Source organism: Plectropomus leopardus, chromosome 10 (assembly GCF_026936395.1).
Source record: "Plectropomus leopardus strain MGB_pleo_1.0 chromosome 10, ASM2693639v1, whole genome shotgun sequence".
Classification (NCBI taxonomy): domain Eukaryota; kingdom Metazoa; phylum Chordata; class Actinopteri; order Perciformes; family Serranidae; genus Plectropomus; species Plectropomus leopardus.
The window spans coordinates 34896683-34918429 of record NC_142185.1 but is presented as its reverse complement, the minus strand read 5'-3'; the positions used below and the strand labels follow the sequence as shown (position 1 = coordinate 34918429).

The 21747-nt window shown below is 37.6% G+C and overlaps 1 protein-coding gene across 2 annotated transcripts in view; it reads left to right on the top strand.

The window, feature by feature from the left end:
• Nucleotides 1-21747, top strand: part of kcnh3 (potassium voltage-gated channel, subfamily H (eag-related), member 3) — a 168288-nt gene that overhangs the window by 121699 nt on the left and 24842 nt on the right. For both annotated transcript variants that reach the window (XM_088083730.1, XM_042495056.2), the window contains exons 4-8: nt 3706-3845; nt 6980-7238; nt 9420-9577; nt 10246-10447; nt 19297-19677. In XM_088083730.1, coding sequence (XP_087939856.1) covers nt 3706-3845; nt 6980-7238; nt 9420-9577; nt 10246-10447; nt 19297-19677 — 1140 coding nt within the window. The remainder of the gene's footprint in view (nt 1-3705; nt 3846-6979; nt 7239-9419; nt 9578-10245; nt 10448-19296; nt 19678-21747) is intronic.

Here is a 21747-nt window from a genome sequence, read left to right as displayed (position 1 = left end):
CATCGCCGTGCAGCCGAAATGATTGAAGCCTGCTTTCACATAATGTGGCTGTGTTTTACGCGACGCGTGAGTTATGACATTTCAAATTCAAGCTACCAGACTGAGAGTGCCGTTCACACCACAGGGGACAGAGGACAAACGACAAAGTAGACGGGAAGGGAAGACGAGAGAGACAAAAGAGAAAGTAAATGGCTTCTATTTCTGATTCAACACAACTGTAACCATAAACGCAACTTTTCTGCTAAATTAAGCAGCTCTGGATGTGAGAGCAAAACAAAAAAGGAGAAAAAAAAGGAAAATATAAGAAAGAAAAGACTGACATTTCTGATGTGATCTTTTCTGACCTGCTCGTGCTCCGGCTCGGCGGGAGTCTGCTGACTGGTTGAGCGGCTCACTTTTGGCACTTAACGCAGCGTGATGTGGCTTTCCAAAACGCACATTCGGTTTGTGAGACGGAGGAGTGACAGAAAAAGACACAGAACACACCAACGGGGAAAAATATATCAAAGAGAGTCTTAATTGTGCCTTTAAACACTTACAAAAAGTACCTTTAAAAACAATATAGGATCCTAATCCTAATCTAGGATTTTAGGACATTTTCTAGGATGTAACGATGTTTCTAGGATTTAAGAACATTTCTAGGAATTTAAGCTGTTTCTAGGATTTTAGGACGTTTGTAGGATTTTAGGACATTTCTAGGATGTTGAGATGTTTCTAGGATTTTTTTTAAGGTTTTAAAGATGTTTCTAGGATTTTTGGACATTTCAGGGATGTTAGGATGTTTGCAGGATTTTAGAACATTTTTAGAAATTTAAGATTTTTCTAGGATTTTAGAACATTTGTACAAAAACAATTCTCAGTGCGAATCTCTTTATTTTTACTGTGAATCAGAAAATGGTTTGTGGGCCACCCAGCACTCTTATCGGGGGTCAGATTTGGCCCGAGGGCCATAACTTGAGTGTCACTGCGTTTCAACGTCCTCACACACAAACACACACATTTACTGTATATATGCACACTGTTTTAATTGACTGTGTTAATAATTTAAAATGTAAAGCCAGCCCATTTTCCCACAAGCACACACAGGCTCCTCCAGGAAACACACAGTGTATTTTAAAAGCAGCACTATCAGTAATCACAGCGTGATAGAGGACTCTGCCCTGAGGCGTGTAAATGCCATCTACTTCTTTATATTACAGTCACTTATCTGCCAAAAGAAAACACACGTGGAGCAGTCGCAGGTGAAACAGGCAGCATCTCTCTACACGTGAATTTAGTTAAACGCCGTTAGAGCGTCTCTACGAGTCACACTGCTGTTATCTCAGTGTGTCCCAGTGTATTTATGCCCCCCTTAGAGGAGTAGTTTGACATTTTGGAAAGATGAGAATAAAAACTATCCTGTATGCTGAATATGAAGCTGCAAGCAGGAGCGAGATAGCTTAGCTTAGCACAAAGACTGGAAACAGAGGGAAACAGCTAGCCTGGCTCTGTAGGTCTGACAGTGATTTTTTTACTGCAGAATTTCAATAGTGGATCATGATTAATCGCATTTTTTATTCACAGTTTTTTGTAAAAAGTAGTTGCTGATATCCAGGCTAATAAAGCAGTAGTTTCTGATATTCAGGAAAAAAGAGAAGTAGTCGCTGTTATCAAGAAAAAAAGAGGAGTTGCTGATATCCAGGCTAATAATAAACAAAGAAAAGTAGTCACTTATATCCAGGCTAATTAGAAAAAAAAATTATTAAATAAAATTAAATTAAAGTAGGCACTGATATCCAGAAAAAAAAAGTAGTTGATGATATCCAGGCTAATAAAAAAAAGTTGTCAAAAAAGGAAAAATAAATAAACCTTTTTTTTTATTTAAGGGTAGTTTCTGACATCCAAAATAATAATAATAATTCGAGTACTTTGTTTCGGCATTTTTACTTTCCCGGATGTTTGGTATCATAGCAACCAGACGAAAGAGAAGCCTCTCAGCTGAGAAAAAGAGCTGCACCTGAAATGCTCTCCCGGTCAGGCGTTTTCAGAGGAGAGTCTGGCATTTCTAGCTGGAAAAAGATGCTTTGGCGTTATTAAAGTAACACCAGTGATTATCGACCAGCCGAGCTGAAGGTGTAAGCCCTGGTTTAAGTCGTGCAACAAAGCAAAATTTGATGTTTTGCAGGGGATTATGGGCCAGACTTTACCTTGGTGGGACCTGTAGCTTTGTGGAGTCCTGATTATGGTATCGATCTTTTCTGATAATTCCCTGCGAGGGAGCAAAGAAGTGTGTTTTCCAAAATGTCTAACCATTATCCTTAAGGTGCTCTAACAGCAAAAGTGTTTATAGCTGTACTTCAAGAGCGGAGAGGGACGCTGTTATCACCTCGTTTGTAGGATAACAGCGCGCACAATCTGCTGCTGTAAACCAAAAAGCTATTAGATATGAAGGAAAGGAGCAGTTTGATTTGATAATGCAGACAGAAAAGCTGTTTTTGCTGTCTTTTTGTCTTTTAAAGTACCAAAAACGGCCGTTCGGCAGACATTCGTTTATCTTTGGAAGCACAATGTGCAGAGTTCATCCTGTTTAAGGTTTCCTTGAAAATCTCCTACAGATTCACGCTGCAGCACAACCAGCTCTGCTCCTTTGTACATCTGTCAAAACAGGTGCTGGTGCAGACGCTTTATGGACCGTCAGACGGGAAATACACACCTTGTTTACGCCACACGTCTGCTGGTAGTAATGGATCTGTGTGCAGCAGCGAAACACAGAAAGACGGAGTCCGTGGTTCGTTTCTCCGAGCTGCACCATCTGAACTGTTTGAGACGCATCCGAGAAACGATGGACAAATTAAATGAATCTCTGAATATGAAAATGAGTTAGTTACAGGGGTTTCCAAACATCATGAACGATCACAGTCAGAAATTTAAAATGGAAACGGAGAGAGCAAAAAATAAAGTTTACATCTTGATGATGGGTTAACAAAAAAAAACTCCTTAATCTGCCTGCTGTACTTCTTTGTGTCCATTTCCTGATCTTATCTTTCGTTATTGATTAAATGACAAAAAAGGTGACAAATACAGATCTGGATCTCAGCCCAGATCAATGAGGTCCACCTAAAGAACACCCTGTTTTTAGTATTTTAGAACATTTTTAGGATTTTAGGACATTTTTCAGATTTGACGATAGCTCTGCTTTTTCTAGGATTTTAGGAAGTTTCTACATGTCTGAAATTTAAAGACATTTCTAGGATTTTAGGACATTTCTAAGATTTTAGCACATTTCTCTGATTTTAGGACATTTTTTAGATTTTAGGACATTTGTAGGAGTGAAGGACATTTCTAGGAATTTAGGAAATTGCTAAGATTTTAGGACTATCTTGGAATTTAGGACATTTCTAGGATTTTAGGACCTCTGTGAAGCTTTATTTTGATGCTACACTGCGGCACCTTATGTAAACTAAAAGTACAAAAACAATCTCCAGTGTGAATCACTTTATTTTTATGGGGAATTAGAAATATCGGGAGCCATATTTGGACGGCGGGCAGTAAGTTGAGTTTCACTGGTTTGGTACAGATGATTTTTTTACCGTCTCTGACTCATTAGAGACAGCTGTTAAAGCTGCACCTCTGCGCTCAGAGAGTTTCAGTCCACACAGCTCGGTTTAAACTCACCCTGCGGTGCAGATTGGATTGTGGCTCAGCGTGTTTCCATCTCCTCCACAGATGAGGAGACGGGTCTGGAGGTGCATCAGGTAACCCGCCCTCCAGGCTTCAATGCAAACCGGCGCCGCAGCAGAGCTGTTCTCTATCACCTGTCGGGACACCTGCAGAAACAAGACAAGAGCAAGCTGAAGATCAACAATGTAAGTGTCTCTGCAGCTGCTTCACCTCTGCAAAAAGGGTTTCGTCTCACCCCCTGAAAGTCTGGACTGACTTTGTGCTCACACACATTCATCATCTTTTTGGAGTCAAAAGAAGTTTAGTTGCCAGAAGATGTGTTGCATGCCAAACTAGCCCCACACCGCCTCACACAAAATCATTATTTTTACTGTAGAGACTTTTGTGCTGATGAAGTCACAGAGGTAAGGACAAAAATAGTACTCTAAAACCCCTACAGGTTGTTCAACAACAAACAATCTGTTTTGAAGATGTTTCCAGATTCTTCAAAGACTCTTTCATCCAGATGGAATAAAAGTTATTCCTCCTTTACAGTAAAAAGAAGTTTAATTGTTTCCCAAGTTATTTCTCAAACCGAACAACGCGGCCCGGCGTCGTGTTGTGGATGTGCTGCCGCAGCTTCGGCGGGCAGCCTGACAGATGGTATGAAGGTCATCTGGAGTGTGCGCGCTGCTGTTTGACTTTGGGGTAAAAAGAGTTGTGCGTTTCGCTGATGTCAGTGATAAAACAAACATGCAGACCTGTGCAGTTTGCATCCTGAAAGTGTGACAAAAGTAGAAAAAAAGAAGGCCTACAAAGGTTTTCAGCTTTGAGACAGCTGATTTGCAAACTCTGAGTCTGAACAGGTGAAAGGACGGAGAAGGAAAAGGCGTGCATGTGCTGCAGGGAGGAGCAAAATCGGTTTTCAGATCCTTTATTTAGGTAAAAGTACTAATTACACAATGTGTTGCAAGTTAAATTCCTGCATTGAAAATTGCAATAAAGCAAAGTATAACCATGAATATGTACTAAAAGAACAAAAAAGTATTAAAAGAACAAAAAAAAAGAAAAATAATAGAAACAACACCCCAAAAAAATAAAAAAGAAAAAGAAAAGATTAAAAAAATGAAAAATTAATTTAAAGAATAACTAAATAAATAACAAAAAATGACCAAAAAACTCAAAACAGAAGCCTCCGTGCAGGTATCACATGACTTCACCTGGGAAGGAGAAAAACAGGTGAAGCGCTCCTGCTGGTGAAGGACACGCCCCCCTCAGGTGGAATCACTTCAGCCCAATCAGAGACATTAAATATTGCCCTCCTCCATTTGTTCGGTCTTTTTTCCTCAGGCATGCTGTGTGCAGACTGCAAGTTGAAATTATAAAAAAAAATTAAAAAAGACAAAAAATAAAACATTTTTATACAAAAAGAAAAGAAAAAATAGCCCCCAAATCTGGAAATATTTATTTTCTTAATTAAAAACTGCTTAAATGTTAAAATTACTGCAAACTGACTGATTAATCAAATAATTGTTGCAGCTGAACTTGTATAAAATCTTTGGTAATTTAATGTATGTTACAAAAAAATTAATGTTTTTTATGCAAAAATCTTCATTTACAAAGTAACTAAAGAAGAAAGTAGGAAAAAATAAAAATAAGCAAGCAACTTACTAAAAAATTAAATTATTTTAAAAAATACTTTAAAAAAACAAAACATTAAAAACTAGAAAAACAAATGAATAAATAGCAAAATACCTAAAAACTAATATATATATTTATATATAAAAGAAGAAAAAAATCACCCGCCATTTAAAAAAAAGAAAAAAAAACAATATTTTAAAAAATTAAATGATTTTCAAAAATAGTAAAAGAAAAACTAGAAAAACAAATGAAAAACTGAATGTATGTATATATATATATATATATATATATATATACATAAAAGAAAAATCACCCGCCATTTAGGGGGAAAAAAAGAAAGAAAGACAAAAAAGAAATTAAAAAATAAAAAATCCAAAATCCACTCCACCACTAGCGCTAATGTTTTTTGGACAAATCAACCAGATTTAACATGGATGCTACACAGATACTTGTGGGTCCTAAACAAAAAAGACAATTAGCAGTGTCCTCGAGCAGGAAACACAGCAACTTTATGATTAATGAGGACATAAAATCTTTGTGAAAATCCGAACCTCTCTGTTCCCTCAGTGACAGGACTGTATATGTGCAAGCTAATTATCCATTTGAAACTTGTGTCCCCAATTTTCTTCTTAAATGTCTCCTTAAGTTATGAAAAACATTTCCCACAGTGTTTGTCATAATCTGTGTCTGCTTTTTTCCAAAACTCTGCAATATAACACAGTTAAAGAGAGTGAGGTGCTGTTTTTATGTTTTTATGGCTGCACAGTTACATCGAGGGGAAAACTCAAAGTCTGCTGTGAATCATTTTATACGTATAATATATTTATACGTTTATAACTGTTGTTCTGCTACATTAAAGGTACTGTGCATGATTTTAAGTGGATATACATTGTTTTTGTGCTTATGCATGTGTGCAAATGAAAAATAATCTTTGTTGACCCTTCCTTGAATGTGTCAATGACTAACATTTAAGAATTCGAGTTTACAAGTCACTTTAAATCCAAAAATGGGTGCTGGATGTCAAAAATGTCTCCCTCAAGCTCCTCTGCTGCTGATATGCCGTCCTCTGAACATTAAAAACTCCACTCGACCGCCTGGCTTTTGAAGTTTTTCCCGTTTCCTGAAGTGTGGAAAACGGTTGAAAATGAGAGGACTCAAGTGTCAGTGTGTCCCGCAAGAGATGTGGGTTAAAATGTGTTTTTTTAGCTGTATATATATATATATATATATATATATATATATATATATATATATATATATATATATATATATAATTTTATTTATTTTTTTTTTACATTTTTTTAGCTGTAGCTTTTTTTTCCCCTCAAAATACTTAAAAAACACTCGATCCAAAAATACAGACAAGCTGAAGGCCACTTTTAAAGTAGCCTCAGTATATGACTGAACAAACTTTTGTTGGACATTTCTGTACTGAAAATCACTTTTTGAATGATTTTAGGAAACAATCTAATAATCTGAGATACTGGATTTCTGATTCTCGTGAGCTAGAAGTCAGAATCATCAAAATTAAATTAAAAAAAGGCTTGAAATTTTTTAATTTATGTCTAATGAATACACAATACATGAAAGTTTACCTTTTGAATTAAATTTTGAAGAAAATGTAACTTTTTCACGATATTATGATTTTTTTGAGACGCACCTGTAAGACGTTAACTTCTCTTTCTGTCGTTGAATCCAGAACATGTTCGGAGAAAAGCCTCCGATCCCGGAGTACAAGGTAGCAGCCATCCAGAAGTCTCGCTTCATCCTGCTCCACTACGGTACCTTCAAGGCCGGCTGGGATTGGTTGATCCTGCTGGCGACCTTCTACGTGGCCGTCACCGTGCCCTATAACGTGTGTTTCACGGTGGTGGGAGGGCGGGATGAGGGGAGCAGCACCGCGCCGCGAAGCCCGCCCAGCGTCAGCGACATCCTCGTAGAGATCCTGTTTATTTTAGGTGAGGGCGTGCTGCGTTCACTAAAGCAAAATTATCATTTTTATATCAATTACTCACCCTGTGTTATGTTGAATTTGTGAAGGAAACTTTGAAGTGAAAAATTCCCTTAAAGGGAAACTTTGCCAATTTTCAACCAGCTTTGTGTCAAAACAATGAGGGCAGTGTGTGCAGAAAAACTGTGGTAAACTTCCCTCCATATAACCTGTGCAGAGATATCCCCTTTTTCACAGTTAATGCCTAAAAAATCATCTTTGGCAATGTTTCACTGGCTCTTCAGGTATTGAAAATGTAGCTTAAGTAATAGTAGGAAAATTCATGTGCTTAAAGTATTAATGCAGAAAATTCATTTTAAAAAGACAGAAAACACACTGTAAAAAACATTAAAATAATTTTTAAAAATTATAATTAAAATAACATTTAAAAAGAAGAAAAAAAGAACAAAACTCAAAATTATTCAAAAAAAAGAAAAAGAAGAAAAATTAATTCAGAATTAAAAATAAAGACAGTAAACACACCCCAAAACTCAAAAATATTGAAGAAAAAAAAAGAAAAAGAACACCAAAAAATTCAAAATTATATAAAAAAAATAAAGAAAGAAAAAATACCCCAAATCTCCAAATTATTAAATTAAAAAACACCTTGAAAAACTCAGTAAACAAAGTTTTATGTGAGGATTTTTTATATCAGTGAAATACTTATATACTGGTTTAAGTGTAGAGAAAAATTATTTCCTGTCAAGACAAATAAAGTTCTTCTAGAGGACACGCCGTTCTTTCATCAAACACCAGCACTCTCTTCTGTAATTAACAAGACGTGGTGATCGCTCATCGATGTATTAACCGCCTCTGACTGGAAGCCGATAAAACAGCCGTCTCTGAGAGGCTCATCAGTCACGATAAAAGTTCAGCTGAAGTTTTTAATGATGCACACGCAGCAGTGAAAGGATATGAGCCATTCACAACAGACCATTACGTCTCATTGCTAACTCATTTCCTAGAAAACAACGGGCCTCTTTGTCCCCGCTGTTGACCATCTAACTGTAGGAGAGTCGTACCAAAGCTCTTCAATGGACAATTTGCCGTAATGGAAAAAGAGCGAACACGAGCCCTCCATCAGCAAACTTCTGCAATGAAATTATACGAGCCGCCTGCACTCAAAGGATATCCTGTTAGTTAGAACTAATGGGCGTCCTGTTTGTTAACATGTACGCTGCAGAATGACGGGAGAAGAGCTGACATGTAGCATCAGGCTTTGGATGATTTGTTCAATTTTTGTTCATAAGCTGCTTTTTAGTGATGGAGGAAATATTCAGATGCTTTACTTAAGTTAAAGTACTAATATCACACTGTGAAAATACTCTGCTACGAGTAAAAGTCATGCATAGAAAATGTTACTTTAGTAAAAGTTAATAAGTAAATTAAGGAACAGGTATTTTTGAAGGTCAAGTATGCAGAAAAATATTTTTTAAAAAAAGAAAGAAAGAAAACACCCCTAAAAAACTCAAATAATCTTTAAAAAAGCTTTTATATATATATATATGAAGAAAAACTGAAAATTATATAAAAAAGAGGGATACCCCCTAAACTTAAAATTATTTTAAAAAAGATAAATAAAAATCTCAAATATATAAACATAAAAAAGAAATAAAAACAAGCTCAAAATTATTTTACAAAAAGAAAAAAAACACACACCAAAAACTTAAAAGTATTAAAAAAGAAAAACACCAGAAACACCAAAAAAATTATATTTAAAAAAAGAGAAAAAAAAGACCTGAAAAACAACTGAAAATAGTTATAAATAAATAAATAAATAAACATCCCAAAACTTAAAATTATTTTTTTTAAAAAATAGAACACTTAACAATAGAAAAAAGGGAAATACTTAAATGTCTAACAAAATAGTTTGCAATTTATTTTCTGTGAGTTTACTGATTGATTAATCAACTAATCATTGCAGCCTTTATACAAAATCTTCATGTGTAAAGAAACTAGAGCTGTCAGATAAATGTAGTGAAGTAAAAAGTCCAATATTTCCCTCTGGAGATGTAGAAGAGTAGAAGTATTAAGTAACTTAAAGAGAAAATACTCAGTGCAAGTACAAGTACCTCAGAGTTCCTGATGTTCTCCGTCATGGTGCGACGGTGTTTCGTCAGTGACACGTGCGTCCTGTCGTCCTCCGCAGACATACTGCTGAACTTTCGAACCACCTTTGTGAGCACGTCGGGTCAGGTCGTGTACGACGCCCGCTCCATCTGCGTCCACTACGTCACCACCTGGCTCTTTGTCGACCTCATCGCCGCCCTGCCCTTTGACCTGCTGTACGCTTTCAACGTCAGCGTGGTGAGTCTCCTCTGTGTGTGTGTGTGTGTGTGTGTGTGTGTGTGTGTGTGTGTGTGTGTGTGTGTTTACGTAAACAAAGTGTGTGTGACAAATCAACCTTTGTTTTTTTTTTCCTGGAAACAAAAGCACTTGAATTTGGACGCACACTCCGTCTCCTGCATTCATTATCCACACGAACACTCCCGTGGCAATAAGCCAAATTAGGAGAAAGAGAAAATGAATGCACAATGTCGTCGGCTCCCTTGCGAGTCTATTAGATGAACATTTTAAACTGACGCTCATCAGACAAACGAATGGCGCGCACACACACACACACATACACACACACACACACACACACACACACACACACCGCAGGTCTCATTAATTTGTGTTTCCATGCTCAGAATACGAAAGACGACTCAAACTGCGGCTAAATCACTACACATGTATGCAAAATGAATGTTAAGATTTAAATATTAATTTGGAGTTGAAGAATGTTTCATTTCACTTGAAGACCAAATTAAAGATCCATCTTTCAGATTAACTGTCAACCACGCTGACAAATCATTAATATCACATGATGAAAGAAATAAAGAATAATTAGTCATTTAGGTCCTTGAGTATGAAAATGACACTTCACGTACTATGTACGCATGTATAATGTAGTTTTTTATGCATGTGTGCAGTATTTCGGGGTCCACCTGCTGAAGACGGTGCGGCTGCTGCGGCTGCTGCGGCTGCTGCAGAAGCTGGAGCGTTACTCCCAGTACAGCGCTGTGGTTCTCACGCTGCTGATGTCCATGTTCGCCCTGCTGGCCCACTGGATGGCCTGCGTCTGGTACTTCATCGGCCGCAAGGAGATCGAAAGCCCCGGCTCCTGGGATATTGGTCAGTACACACACACACACACACGCAGTCAAGCAGAAATGTGAAATAAGCAAAAAAAAATGCTGAAATTTGAATTTACCTTTACCGTCCACGGTTCATACGGTCATGAAAGCTTGGAAAAGTCATTTGCATATAGCAATTTTAAGGCCTGGAAAAGTTTTGGAAAACTAAATATACCCTAAAGGTTTTGGAAAAGTAATTGAAATTTTGTATATTTTATATCCAAAACAAAGAAGCGAGGTCACGTCACAGCGTCCTCCCTGCACTGCCTACCTGTAAGATTTTACTGTTTGTCTTTAAAACTCTAAATCTGTGGCCCCTCACTATCTCATTGAGCTCATCAGTGTCCGTCCACTCTGTCTCTATACGTTGTCCCAAAATCTCGTCTAAAAACAAAAGGTGACTGAGCTTTTGCGGTAGCTGCTCCAAAAATTTAGGATAATTTAGATCAGTCTTGTAAGTCTTTGATAAAGACCCACTTCTTCTCGTGGCCTTTGACTCATTTTGAGCCGTTCATCCCTCGAATTGTGATTAATTGTTGTGTGTTTTTACTTGTGCATTTTAGGTTTGTTTCTTTGTTGTACTTCTGAATATTTCTAATGACTATTTGTTTTGTCCAGCACTTTGGTCAGCCTTGGTTATTGTTAACCCTTTACCACTCACACTAAGAAATGCCTTTGCAAAACATTACACAACATTAAAGACCATGAAATATGTTAACATAAATGCATCAATAATGCAAGTAAAAAGAGCAGAAGTCAAAGTTATATAACAGAAATCTGGAAATAAAAGTAACTTCAAGCAATAAACAAATCAAAAATAAACAGAATCAAATAAAAATAGATCTAATTAAAGACTGTTATTTGATAGAAATCTGAAAATAAAAGCAACAAATAAAGAAACAAAATACATTAAAATTAAATACATAAACAAAAAGAAATTACAAATAAAATGAATCTATGAAGAAAATCTGTTTTAAATGTATGGTAAAAAAGTCAATGTAATATAATAAAAAAAATAATTGAATAGAACTAGAATATAATCAAAATACTAAATCAAATTGGGTTTTGCCGAGTTTTTAGTGAGGAAATGTCAGCCATGCGGTTACAATGACTGCTAAAGGGTTAAATTTGCTATATAAATGAATGTGACCTTGGCCTTGACCTTTAAGGACCAGTGAAAAAAATTCTATGTCAAACTAATTTTTACAGTTTCTGTCTGTGATAAATTGTGTAGATTTTGGTGTTTTTTAAAGAAAAGGCAGGTTTTCTTTAAAATGGAGGAAAAAAATGATCAATAAATCAAAATAAATCAGAATGTATAAATAATAAATCAATTATCATACAAGAAGGGAATTCAGTCTAAACTTAATCATTTACTCTGGTGGGAAATTGTTTCACGATATCATATAATTTTTGTTCTTTTGGTCCTTTTTAGAAGCTTTATGGATTTGACATATAATTTAATTCATTCAAAAAGTACTACATTTGGGGGAAGATTTCATAGTTTTGTACTTATGGGCGATGAATGAAGGATGTCAGTGCTTCCTCCACACTGAAAATACTTCAGTGAAGCTACTTTACCACATTCACTTGTCGTCATGTTGTCAAAGCCAGAAAAAAGCTTTGCTGTAATGTGTTTACTGTAAACTGCGCTCTCATCCTAAATTTAGAGTCTGTGGGGTTTGAGTGGTGTAAAAATCCTCCTGAAGCTGCTTCGTGGTCCACTTTCTCTGGGTGAAGAGCTTTTAGTATACAAGTTTTTAATTGTCCTGTACTGCAATAACCTGCCAGACTCCCGAATTTCATTTGGGCAAGTTGAGCAAATCTAATACCGACCACTCTATAACTCTTCTCAATTATACTGTGAGCTCCGTCCTCAGGAAGCAGTTTCAGTGTCCCCAAATGCACATTAAGCCAGATCTTATCTTATTGCGGCCACGCTTTGTGCTTCAGTATGATGAGATGTGTACTTCCTCGCATTAACATATCGCCTTGTTCAGCTTTAACCATTTGCACATTCACCCACCTCGTCCTGCTTGAAAGACAGATCTGAGACGACACTTACACACCTCAGCAGAGTGATGTCGGTAATTTTGAATCCACAGCAGAGGCGCAGAGGCAGTTATGCACAAAGACGACCCCGGCGTGTAACAATTTTCAGCACGACCGATGCTTTTAATAAGAGGCAGCTTTGTTGATATTCCACAAGCGTCTCTCGGCGGAGGATCTCAAATCCTGCGAGTGACATGAAGCTCTGGCATACAATCTGATAAACTTGTAAACCTGTACAAACAGACAGCGAGCTAACTTTAATCCTTTTTGACTGCGAGCCGGGACAAAGATCAACACCAGTCTTTGTGTGTCTTTTATTTTATTCCAGCTTAGACGGCTTGTTGTCGAGTCAAATAATAAACTGCAAATGAGCATGTTTTCTAAGCTGTGGACTCGACTCAGGGACACATAACGAGATGCACATTCTTGTTGCTCCTCAAAAATATATGAAAAAAAACAAAACAAAAAAAACAAAAAAAAGAAGGATATCCCAAAACTCAAAGTTATTTTTAAAAAAAGAAAGAGAGAAAAACTCTCAAAAAAATCTCAAAATTATAAACATAAAAAACAATTTAAAAAAAATAAAAACAAGCTCAAAAAAAGAAAAAAAAACAACCACACACACAAAACTAAAAAAAATCAATGATAAAAAATAGAAAACAAGCTCAAAATTATTTTACAAAATGAAAAAAACACACACAAAATTAAAAATAAGATATAAAAAAGGAAAAACACCCCAAAAACTAAAAATCATAAGAAATAAAAAAAACACCCCAACATTTAAAATTATTAAAAAAGCAAAAAAAAATCAAAATTATCTAAAAAAAAAAAAAAAAAAAAATTAAAACATCCAAAAAATTCTAAGTTGTAAAAAATAGAAAAGGAAAAAAAAACAACATGTTGTTGAGTCAAAAAAACTCTTTTCTGAGCTGTGGACTCGTCTCAGGGACATATAACGAGATGCACACTCCCGTTGCTTCTCTGCCTTTTCTCTCTCGTTTTCTGTCCCCCCTCCATCTCTCTCTTTCTCTCACTGATTTGTCCCAGCCTACCTATCATTATCCTTTCAGCACAGCACATAATGACTGGCGGTCACACTGCAGTCAATTCATGTCAGAGGTTCCTCGATTTACTGTTCAGGCAGACGGAGGGGAATCCTGGGGACAACAAAGACCAGTTCTCAGTCCGACCTTTACGTCACATCGACTGTGACTCACGATAAAGGTCTGACATCGGCGTTCACGCGTTTAACCGCTCCGTCTGTCCGTCTGGTACTTGGGATTGGTACAGTTCTGTCTGCGGGGCTATCAATAATTCAGAGGCAGTGGAGCCACAGCCGTCCTGACAGTCCCTCATGGAGCTTTAGTCACCACACACACACACATACACACACACACACACACACACACACACACAGAGAGAAGTCACAAGGCAGGTTTCCAATACAGATTTGCATAAAAGTAAAGCGATATTTTCGAAATGTCGATAAAACACAACTGTGAGACGTGAATACAGTACCTCAAACACCTTGTGGAAATTTCTTCAAATTTGGCACAAACGTCCACTTGGACCCAAGGATAAACTGGTTAGATTAGGCAGTCAAAGGTCACTGTGACCTTATCTGTCTCATTCTTAGGAATACAAAATCTCAAGTACACTCTGGGAGATTTTACTCAAATTTAGCACAAACATCCACTTGAACTCAAGGATGACCTCATTATATTTTGTTGATCAAAGGTCACTGTGACCTCAGCTGTTTCGTTCTTCTTAATGCAATATCTCAAGAATGCCTTGAGGGAACCTCTTTAAATTTGGCACAAACGTCCATTTGGACTCAAGGATAAAATGGTTAGATTTTGGCGGTCAAAGGTCGCTGTGACCTCAACTGTGTCATTCTTCTCAATGCAATATCTCAAGAGGGCTCTGAGAGACTTTTCTCAAATTTGGCACAAATTTCCACTTGAACTCAAGGATGACCTCATTATATTTTGGTGGTCAAAGGTCACTGTGACCTTAACTGTGTCATTTTTCTTAATGCAATATCTCAAGAACACCTTCAGGGAACTTCTTCAAATTTGGCACAAACGTCCTCTTGGACTCAAGAATTAACTGATTAGATGGGGTCAGTGGTCACTGTGACCTCACAAAATATGTTTTGGGCTATAACTCAAAAATATATATTAAAAAAATATATAAGATTTTACACAAATATCTAATGGGGTAAAATTATGAAGTAATGACAACTTACATCCAAAAGAGCAAAGGACAACTTCATTGTGACATCATAACGTTCTGCAAAAACACTCAGGAACAGAAGGGCAGACATTTGGTCAGATACTGAACTGGTGACACTAATCTTGGATATCCACCTTGAAACTGTTGTGATTGTAGAGATCTTTTGTGCTGCCATTATGTAATGTCTTTGGAGCAACATTTAAAAAAGTGTCCACTTAAATGGCTACATATGAATCTGGACAGACGTGGATGTAAACCGTAACTGCAACTTGACTTCTTTGTGGAGGCAAACAACTGAAAGCATATTTGAGCACTGATCTGGCAGTACGTCAGAGTTTTTCTGTATGTAGCAGCACAATGACAATAAGGAAATTCTCTATTCGCCTCATGTTTACAACTGGTCAGAAAATCAAGATTTGTGTATCACCTTTTTTGGGCCTGAGAGGGGCACACAGGCACACTACCACTGCTGTCAGTGAAGCAAAAACAACCTCAAATATACAGGACCCTTCTTTAATTTTTAATATCTTCATTTTTAAAAACAACCACAAGGAAATAAAAGAACTACCTCCCCTCAGAGGTACTGCAGTTTTAGTTATAAGGCTGGTGATACTCATACTCACATAGTTTCTGTATTGTCAACAAACTTCATAAAAACAGACCAAAACTTTAAAACCTCTCGACCCTGTGACCCTCTGGTTCCTGCTGAATATTTAAAACTTTAAAAATGTCTCACAAATATGAATTATTTAGTTGTTGTTTTTTAAAAAAGGCTCAGTGATTTCTGAAAACATCTGTGCACTGTAGTTTCCATCAATTGTTGATTGAAAAAAGTGAATTGTTAGGGACTATTTTCAGCTGTGGATGATTACACATTTGATTTTCTAGTGTGTACAGGGATGGTGTATGTAATGCAATTACATGTAATGGAATACGCTTTATCCAGGCTGTATGTAGATCAACTGGCACTTTTGGCATCATTGATTTATTGTTGTTTTTTCTTCGTGTTGGTCAGCTGCCTTCTGCAGCCTCAAAATAGCAACAGGCCAAAAAAGGCTCCTGACCACACCTCATTTTAAGGCCTACATGCCCATGGGTGCACAGATGGGCTCGAGTACATTTGCTACTGACACAATGTGGCCGCTGGCTGTGAAAATGACAGGTGTGTGGGTCTGAAGCTCCCAATGGCAGTCGAGCTGTAAGATGGGGCCCCAGGTGTCTCCCTCAAAGGTCTCTGGCTAACATGTATTGTCAGGTCGTCCTTCAGGAAGCCGGTAAAATCCTCTTCACCCTCATTCTGCTCCAGAAGTTCAAGTGGTTTCCTTCTGGTTCACATCTGTGTTTCTCACCACTGACTGATGAACCCACTTTTAGCTGTCAGTATTCACTTTCACTGTCGTAATTTCAGTGCACGTTTTTATTTAAACTAGCATCATAACGTATGATCTTTTGTTGTTATTGTTGTTGATGTTGTTGTCGGGTTTTTTTTCTTAGTGTTTCATTTAATTTAAATAGGTGACAGTTCCTTATACAACAATGCCCAATTTCCTCTACCCACTGAATGCCCAATCAACAACTTGGCACAAAATGGCTTGCAAATTGTTAAAAAATAAAAAATAAAAAAAAGGAAAAGAAAAAGATGACGATGAAGAATTGACCTAAAAATAGCTTTAAAAAAAAAGAGAGAGAAAATCATTAGAAAATTTCAAATAACTAAGAACAAATACCAAGAAAATAAAATGTATAATTATTAGAAAAATCTGAAATATTAATTTACATTCATATTTTTGATTTATTTTAAAACTTTTTGTTCAGGTAATTTCCTTTTTTTGTTCTTTTACTTTTTTCTTTTTTTAACCTTTTTTTGTTTTTGTTCTTTTTTTATTTGTTTGGCTAATATGAGTAACTTTTTATTAATTTCTTGCTAAGTTTGGGATCCTTAACAAAATGCTCCATGTTTTTGAAAAAAGTCAAGTCAATTCACTCAGGTCTCAAAGGGTTAATGCGGCGGACGCTGCACGTGGATGTGGAAACAGAGTGGAAGTGGCTGAGTTTCAGTCTCTGCTGTGGGGAGAAATCAGCACCTTGGACAGAGGCGGAGAGCTCCACTGATACTGAGTCCACTATAACAAATAAAAAGGCCCCGTTTACACTTTGTCATTTCAAGTGCTGAAAAGATCATACAGTTGAACAGACATCTCTACTAATCTGTTTCAACTAAAGCTGAACATTAAACCTCTTTATTGCAGCACTTTTGTATCAGAGTGCATTAATTTTAGCCAGCCATGGAAATTCTCAGGTTGGTCCTTTTGTTGTCCATTTGCTTTTAATTTATTTTTATCATTTTTCCCCGTCCTGTCTTTTGCTTTTTTCTACTTGTGCATAGATGGCTGAGTGTAATCCCAAGCACTTACTAAAAAATTACTTTACAGCTTTGTTACAATCTTGTTTAATCTTTATTTATACTGTTTATTTGATAGGGACAATGCAAATTAACATAACTTCAGCCTGTTACAAGCAAGCTGCAGTAAGATGTTTCACATATAGAGATTATAGCTGTTGCTAGTTTCCAGCTCCTGTCTTGAGTTAGACTTTTTGGAAAGAAAAAGAAGATATCAAGGTTGCATACAATAACATTTATGGTAAAAAAGAAGAGAAAAAGGTACAATTACATAGAATTACAACACAAAAAAGACACAAATATCAAGGTTACATGCACTTACAACACTCAACTATAGGACATTGTAAAATAGTTTAAAATGCTGACATTTGTTATTTTGCTTCAGCCAACCTTAAACACTGTTGTTTAAAATCTTAATATGTTGTGTTAATTTTATTTTGGTTGATAATGTATTGCACATTTTAGAGCCTTTTATGGAAAATGTGGCTTGTTTGGTTCCTTTGACAGAAAAGTATCATCACCTGTTGCTATCTGTTGATAATAAACTGCCGCTTTGAGGACCAGACGAAGCTGAAAGTGATGATCAAGTTAAATTAAGCAAAACTATCAAAACACACAAACAGTCCTGCCCTGTCATCTTTATTCAGTGTCACAAACTGAACTTATAAACAGGAGAAAATGAGTGTTTTATCTCCGTGTGTCTTAAGACTTTGTTACACTAACATCAGTAATGCCCTTCACGTTCCCTCGTGCATTGGCGAGATAAAAGAATTTCTTTGTAGTTTATTTTTTTTAAGTCTTCGGATCTCCAGGCGCAGACGTGCGTGCAGAGTGAGGGCTCAGTTGGGTCCGCGTTTTCTCGGCGAGGCCCGGGTTAAGACGTGCTAATGGCAAAGTAATTAGGAAGCTACTCAGGTGTTAAATCCTCTAATGTTGTTGGTTTAGCTGCTTTGCTGCGACTCTGCTCACAGCTCGATTGTCACCTCCGCTTATTTATGCTGGCAGGCGGAGAGCTCTCACACACACACACACACACACACACACACACACACACACACACACACACACACACACACACACACAAGGTCGAAGCTGCTTGGCTGAAGTGTGTGATGTTGGAGATCAATGAATGGATGCATCCATATTGTATTATTCATACTCTGGCTCTGCTGTCTTTCTTTGTCCGACTCTGCTGTCAGAGTCTCAGCTGCTCGTCCACAAACAGTTTCTCAATAATTTATCCTCCTTTACCCCCAACTTCCTTCTTTCTCCCCCCGTCTTTCCTCTGAGGTCATCTTTTTTTCTTTCCAGCCTTCCATCCACCTGCCCTTCTTTCCTTCCTTCCTTCTTTCCTTAATAACTTACTTACTTACTTATTTTCTTCCTTAAGTCCTTCCTTACTTTCTTGTGTCCATCCTTCTCCTCCATTCCTCCTTCCGTCCTTCCTTCCCTCCTTACTTACGTACTTCCGTACATCCTTCCTTCCGTCTTTTCGTACTTACTTACTTCCTCTCTTACTTACTTCCTTCTGCCCATCCATTCTCCTATCCTTACTTCCTTTAATTACTTACTTCCTTTCTTCCAGCCTTCCTTCCTTCCTTTTTCCATCCTTCCTTCTTTCTTTCCTACCTTCTATCCTTCCGCCTGTCTGTCAGTCCTTCCTTCTTTCCTTCCTACCTGCCTTTCGTCCCTCCTTACTTCCTTAATTTCTTCCTCTTTTTCCTACTTTCTTATTTACATACCTACTTCCATCCTTCCTTCCTTCCTTTCTTACTTTCTTCTCTTTCAAAACAAACTTATTTTTTGTCTAAAATAACCAGTTAGAAAGAGGGATGCACATGTTCCCAGTAACTTAACTGGGTTTGCTAACTTGGCGACACAGATCCGCACAAAAGGCGTCTCACTCCAGAGCTGCAGATGCTTACAGAGGTGGAGGAAGTATTAAGGTCCGTTAGTTAAAAGGATCCTTTACTGGCTCTGTGTCAGTGAAGCGGAAACATTCGGCTGTAAATGAGCGTCACGATGGATTTTGAGTCCGGTTGGATCAGATGAAGATCTAGTTTTGTGATAAAATAATGACATCTATTTCATCTCTATCAGGAGACTAAAAAAGAAACGCTGAAAGTTTTCTCATAAATGTGTCTGTCTGTCTCCTTCAGGTTGGCTCCATGAGCTGGCCAAACGTCTGGGGACCCCATACTTCCTGCCGCCCCTGAGCACGCTGGTCCCCGCCACCGTCAGCAGCGTCCCGGCCAACAGCAGCCAGTGGAACGTGTCGGGGTCAGAGGTCGGGGGCCAGGGCTCCTGGAACTCCAGCCAGTATTATGGGAACATGTCTGGAGGCGACGCCGTGTCGGGGACGGGCACCGCCGGCGGCAGTGGGAGTTACGGAGTGCTGAGTGGCGGCCCATCGATGCGCAGCAGCTACGTGACGTCGCTGTACTTCGCTCTGAGCAGCCTCACCAGCGTGGGGTTTGGAAACGTGTCAGCCAACACGGACTCAGAGAAGATCTTCTCCATCTGCACCATGCTCATAGGAGGTGAGAGCAGTGTGTGTGTGCGTGTGTGCGTGCGTGCGTGTGCGTGCATGTGTGTGCGTGCGTGCGTGTGTGTGTTTTTTAGTCCCACCTTGTATGCATGTTAGTGTCTCCTCTCAGGGCGTGAAGCTCTTCTCTCTGTCTTAAGTACTCAGCTCATTATCTGACACCAGTTAGACATCAACACACAGCTGAGCACATTTTGTACAGTAGATGCACACACACACACACACACACACACACACACACACACACACACACACACACACACACACACAAACACACAGTTGTATTCCACACCATGCCTTCACTGTCTCATTAGTCTCTTCTTTCTTGACTGAAGAATTTCATTACATGTTTATTTGTGCGTATGTTTATGTGTCAGCAGGATTTATACTGTGTACATATATATATATATATATATATATATATATATATATATATATATATGAAAAAAATGACTACAGGTCGTAATAAATGCTGGCGTAAAATTCGGCCATGCATCAGTAGTTTCTGGTGCATACAAGATTTATTTTAAAAAAAATTTAATTCTAAAAAAAAAAATCACAATATTTTCCAGCGTTTTTTCATGCAGTAATTTTTCACTTTTAGCATTCTGATGTGAATACAGACACTGATTAAAATATTGTTTTACTGTTTTTGATTACACAGCTTTGCTTTCTAGTTTCATGGATTATTGTAAACTGCTCAAAAAAACACTGATGATTACATCTATAGAATATAACCTTGACGTGACATGAACTACGCTAAAAGCTTCTCTCAGCAGTATTAATGAAGCATATAAGTATGTGAGAGCTCATAATAATAGAGATGACCCAAATACAAGAAAAACTATTCAAACATGACAACATGTTACTATAATCAACTAATATCAGCAAACGATTTTACGTTGATGCCAAACTAACTGATTTTATCTGATGATTAAAATAAAACTGTGGAGTTACACTGAGCAATAAAGCCTCACAGATACTTTATGTCCTTTGTCTTTAACACTTTAACGTCACTAAATATAACCCAGCATACAAACGCAGAGACAATAGACTCACATTTTCTTCACTCTCACATAAAGCATCTTTTTCAAGGTTCCCTTCAGTTTGCTTCTGATGTGATTAACTCGGCTCGGGTGGAAACTGTTGCACAGTGCCGCATAAAGTAGGAACAGAAAAATAATGTTTTGTTTTCTTAATTTTTTTACCATTTGAGTGACGCATTGTGAAATGTCAGTTAGTGTCTCTAATAATTGAAGCACAGTGTTTTTAACAATCCTGAAATGCTCAGATTCAACACGTGTGCATGGATGGAGCTCTAAAACGTTATTTTTAATGAGCCGAAATAATATTTTCCACCTTTTTGAAATAATAAGTGGAATAGATGCAGTCTCTATTATTGCTTAACTAAAACAAAGAATATGTGTTGGACGGGGTAGGACAGAGGGACTTGTTTGAGCTGTGAATTGAGATGTTTTTGTGCTGATGCATAATGACGAGAGCTGAATGTTCTGGAAGAAAGCAATAAAAGAAGAAATGAGGAAGAGACGGAGGGAATGAAAAGGTTATCTGGTGAGAGAAATGCCAACATTTATGGTCAGAGGACACAGTGATGTGTGGGGATGTCGCAGGCCTCGGTGCACATTAAGTGAGCTGTAAATGGCCACATGCACACGCGCGCACACACACACACACACACACACCTGTGAGGACATTATATTGACTCACCTTAATTCTCTGGAGACTGAAACCCGAAACTTTACTCATAACTGCCCACATGTAGTTATGTGAAGTCACGTGTGACAATGAAGAGATTTTGTGTGCACAGTGAATACCACACACACACACACACACACACACACACACACACACACACACACACACTTCTGATGGTAACTTGTGTCTGTGGTCGATGTTTGCTCACTGAAAATAATGAAATCTGTTATGTTCTGGTGAAATGAAGTTTTTTTTTATTATAGGCAAAACAAAGTTATAGAATTATGCAGCTTTGCTTTCAAGATTCATACGAAATGTTATGTTGCTTTAAATTTAATTCCTTAAAATT